The sequence below is a fragment of the Trichosurus vulpecula genome, chromosome 4 (assembly GCF_011100635.1).
Source record: "Trichosurus vulpecula isolate mTriVul1 chromosome 4, mTriVul1.pri, whole genome shotgun sequence".
NCBI lineage: Eukaryota > Metazoa > Chordata > Mammalia > Diprotodontia > Phalangeridae > Trichosurus > Trichosurus vulpecula.
This window is the reverse complement of record NC_050576.1, coordinates 290428324-290433342: the sequence shown is the minus strand read 5'-3', so window position 1 is coordinate 290433342 and position 5019 is coordinate 290428324. Positions and strand designations below refer to the sequence as shown.

General features: G+C 37.4%; 1 protein-coding gene across 1 annotated transcript; it reads left to right on the top strand.

Moving 5' to 3' along the window:
- Positions 1 to 2547: 2547 nt before the first annotated feature.
- Positions 2548 to 3823, top strand: LOC118848492 (multifunctional protein ADE2-like). The gene is given in 2 exon segments (XM_036757400.1): positions 2548 to 2600; positions 2602 to 3823. Coding segments are annotated over 2 exon segments (1275 nt in total).
- The last annotated feature ends 1196 nt before the right edge of the window (positions 3824 to 5019 follow it).

The window sequence follows — 5019 nt, the reverse complement described above, 5'->3', positions numbered from 1 at the left end:
TGGGTCACATGGCTAGTAAGTGTCTGAGGCCGGATTTGAACTCAGGTCTTCCTTATTTCATACTCAGTCCACTGAGCCACCTAGCTGCCCCAATATGCCTCCCTCTCCATTCCTCTCTATATAGTCTACTTTCATTTAAGCATACCCTGCGCCTTTATACCTACTGGTATTTACTCATGCTGCTTTGCAACTAAAATTACTCTCCCTGACATTCCTGCCTATCAAAACCCTAACTGTCCTTCAAAGTCTTTCATTCATTCAATAAGTGCTATCAAGTGTCAGGCATTGTGCTATAGGCACCGAAGATGGAAAGACAAAAATGAATAAGCCTCTGTCCTCAAGCATGTGACGTTATGTATGATGGAGACACATGTAGGTAAATGCAAAAACATATGTCAAGCAAATACAAAGACTTTTTTGGTGGGGGCACAATGAATTACTTTATAAAACCTTGGCTGCATTTTGATCAACAATACACTTTTACATCTCAAGGTAGAAGCACAGAACAGTCAGCTTTTTAGTAGGGTCATAGTAGGAGCGTACAAGATGGACAAGTGGCTTTATTCAAATAAGGCTTAAAAAGATTACAAATGTATTTGTATATTACATGGAATTAACAGTGTACCTCTAGTTTCACCTATCAGCATAATAATAGGATGAATATATTGATATAATGAATATAGAAACAGTGATATTCTTCCATGCAATTCTAGAATGACCTCTAGGAACTGAAAATGAATTATCCCATTGTCTTCTTCCCTGATCAGTTTATTAAATACGTATTTGTTTTCAAATTATTGTGTTTCTTGGGCCATGGTACAGTTGTTATAGATACTAAAAGATAGATCACAAAGCTGTTGCTCTTAAGAAGTATATAGATCGTTTTGGTCAGTTATTCACAGAGTACAAAAATGTATTAGCAAATTTAAGGCAATATGCATAATACAAACATACATACATTTTTATATCTACGTATATCTATATCAGCTGTATCTATCTATGATCTGTCTCACTGGCAGGAGTAGGTATTGTCACATGTAGATGGTACAGCTGAAACCTAGTAGATAGTTGTCACCATCTTCATTATCCTTCCTTTCCTATACCCTCCCCCCACCCTGTGATTATAATCAGCCACATTCTGTAACAAAAAGTAGCTCATGTTAAGCCTGAGGCAATATAATGGCCTGTTCCGCCTCTTTTGCTTTAGGGAGATTATCTTAAATGACAATTTAGGAATCCAATCACAATTATTCTGAGCCCCCAATTAGGCAGAGGTTTCACTTTCTGCCTTAATTTAAATTTATGTTTGTATCCAGCTAACCCATGACCTCTTTGTAGTTGGGGCAAAATTCAGGTTACTGGAAATATTTGAGTAAAGGAGCAAGCAGGGTACTGTATGTTAGTGTTTTTTAATAAATGGACACTGGGAGAATTGGGGGAAAGAACAGAACTTTTCTTAGAATTTCTTTTAGTCTTTGAGGGGTTACAACTGGTGACTTCAGATCCAAGATGGCTGTCAGGCCAATGGACCTCCTCAATCTCTCCCTTCTCTGAGTTCACTTCTCCAATTTATTTCTCCTTTCCCCATTCTACCTATTCTTCATACTGTTGCAGGCTTGGTTTTGAGTTTCCTACTCCTTCTCTGCTGCAAGATCCTCAAATCTCTGATTTCAAATTAGCTTTCTGGTTCTACATATGATCCATAGGGCATGACCAAATCCCTAAGCCAATCTGAACAAAATATATGTTGTATCTAGGAAGGTGACCAGACTTTGCTCATACATAGTTCAAACCTCTGATGTAACCAAGATATGGTCTCACCTAATAAAGGTATCTGGTAGATTGGGGTGATTGGCTCAATCTAATCAGTACCCACTGGTACATACATGCCCTTCAATAATTGTCATTTTCTGTTTATATCATCTTTGCCAATCTGATGAGTGTGAGGTGAAATCTTAGAATTAAAATAATTTTTATTTCTTTTGATAGTAGTGATAAGGATTTTTTTATGTGTAGTTGTTGATAGCTTAAATTTCTTTCTGGAGAGAATTGTTTATATACTTTGTCCATTAATCTATTAGGAAATAACTCTTATTCTTACATATTTAAGTCATTTCCCTATGTATCTTAATAAGATATTTATCAAAGAAACTTATAAAGATTTTTTTCTCTGCAGCCACCCCAATTACCTGTTTTCCCTCCAGTTTTAACAGTATTGTTTTTGGTTGTGAAGAAGCTTTTCAGAGCAGCTAGCTGGTGTGGTGGAAAGAGTGCCAGGCTTGGAGTCAAGAAGACTCCTGTTTGTGAGTTCAAGTGGCCTTAGACACATTAGCTGAGTCACCCTGAGCAAGTCTCTTAACCTGTATGCCTCAGTTCCTCATCTGTTAAATCAGCTGTGAGAAGGAAATGGCAAACCACTCCAGTATCTTTGCCAAGAAAACCGCAAATGGGATCATGAAGAATCTGACACAATTGAAAAACCACTCAACGCTCTCCTCTCCTCCCCAGGTTCTTGTCTTCCCGTTAGCCACCATCAAGAGCAGAGAAATGGTGACCGCCGAAGTATTGAAGATTGGTAAGAAGCTCTATGAGGGCAAAACAAGAATTCTATGAATTGTTGGATAGTCCTGGGAAAGTCCTCTTGCAGTCTAAAGACCAGATTACAGCAGGCAATGCAGCTAGAAAAAATCACCTGGATGGAAAGGCTGCAATCTCAAACAAAATTACCAGCTGTATTTTTGAGTTGTTACAGGAAGCAGGTATCAAAACTGCTTTCACCAAAAAAAGTGGTGAGACAGCTTTTGTTGCACCTCAGTGTGAAATGATTCCAATTGAATGGGTGTGTAGAAGAATTGCAACTGGTTCTTTTCTCAAAAGAAATCCTGGTGTCAAAGAAGGATACAAGTTCTACCCACCTAAAGTGGAGTTGTTTTTCAAGGATGATGCCAACAATGATCCACAGTGGTCTGAAGAACAGGTTATTGCTGCAAAATGGTGTTTTGCTGGACTTAACATAGGTCAGACTGAGGTGGATAACATGAGTCATTCCACACAGGCTATTTTTGAAATACTGGAAAAATCCTGGTTACCTCAGAACTGTACACTGGTTGACATGAAGATTGAATTTGATGTTGATGTAACTACGAAAGAAATTGTCCTTGCTGATATTATTGATAATGATTCCTGGAGGCTCTGGCCATCTGGTGATAGAACCCAACAGAAAGATAAACAGTCATATCAGGACCTTAAGGAAGTGACTCCTGAAGGCCTCCAGATGGTGAAGAAAAACTTTGAATGGGTTGCAGAAAGAGTGGAGTTGCTTCATAAAGTAGAAAGTCCATGCAGAGTTGTGGTATCAATTGGCTTGACTTCTGACCTTGGTCATCGTGAAAAAATTAAGAAGGCTTGTGGAAACTATGGAATTCCCTGTGAACTTCGAGTAACATCTGCCCATAAAGGACTAGATGAAATTCCAAAGATTAAAGCAGAGTATGAAGGAGATGGTGTTCCTACTGTATTTGTGGCAGTAGCTGGCAAAAGCAATTGTTTGGGACCAGTAATGTCTGGTAACACTGCATATCCAGTAGTCAACTGTCCTCCCCTTACACCTGATTGGGGAGCTCAAAATGTGTGGTCCTCACTTCGAATGCTCAGTGGTCTTGGCTGTTCAACTATACTTTCACCTCAGGGAGCAGCTCAATTTGCAGCCCAGATATGTGGATTAAATAACCATTTGGTATGGGCTAAACTTCGAGGAAGCATATTAAACACATGGGTTTCCCTGAAGCGGGCAGATAAGAAAATTAGAGAATGCAGTTTATAAGAAAACTGCAGGGCATTTTTAAAAGTAGAAGACATAAAGATTCTAATTTAGCTTCAAAAAGCATTACCAATCAGGCAAGAGAAAAGATCATTCTAAACTAATCATAGAAAAATACTAATAAAAATTCTTACTTGGTTTTATGTTCATGGTCTGGTAGAACGTGTGTATCTTCATCTTTATTTGTTTTTGGTTTTGTTTTTTGGGAGGGGCAGGGCAATTGGGGGTAGGTGATTTGCCCAAGGTCACACAGCTAGTGCGTGTATCGGGTGTCTGAGGCTGGATTTGGGCTCGGGTCCTCCTGGCTCCAGGGCTGGTGCTCTACTCACTGTGCCACCTAGCTGCCCCTATCTTCATCTTTAGTATGTATATTCCTTTACGAGAGAAATTTTGTAATCCTGTCTGGAAAATATTTTTATGACCTGTTATCCAATGTCTGGTAACAGCCATGGTGTATTATCATTGGCCATGCTATTCATATCTTGAGATATGAGATAAAGTGCTATTTCCTATCACAGAGCTAGCTCTCTAAAATTACTTCTAGACTTTGCAAACACCCTAAATGTATAAGGTTAAAGCAAAAATGTATCTTGGAAATGATGGTAAAAGCTATGGCTTTATCTCCTGTTTTACATTATAGTCAATTAAACTCTCTTATGTCCATAAAAAAAAAGAAAAACCACTCAACAACAAGAAGTTTTTCAATTTTACTTAATCAAAAAAATGTGCATTTTATCTACTATTATCCTCTCTCTCCCTTGTTTTTTCAAATCTTCCCTTATCCATAGTTTTAAAAGATATTTTCTTCATTGCTCTTTGAATTTGCTTATTATGTGACTTTTAATCTATAGGTCTGTATCCTTTAGCAGCTTATATATGGTGTTGATCTAAGCTTGATTTCTACCACACAGCTTTTTGTATTCCCCAGTCTCCTTTGTTTCAATAACAAGACTATATTTGTATCATAGAATGAATTTGACATGATTCCTTCTTTTCTTATATTTGGTAACAGTTTATATAATACTAAAATTAATTATTCTTCAAATGTTTCAAAGAATTTACTTAAAAATCGATCTGGTAGTTCTGAGACTTTTTCCTTTGAAATTTATGATTTGTCCAGTGCCTTCTTTTGAGGTTGGGTTATTTAAAGTCTTTGTTTCTTGTTTTGTTAATTTGAATAATTTCTACTTTTAAAATAT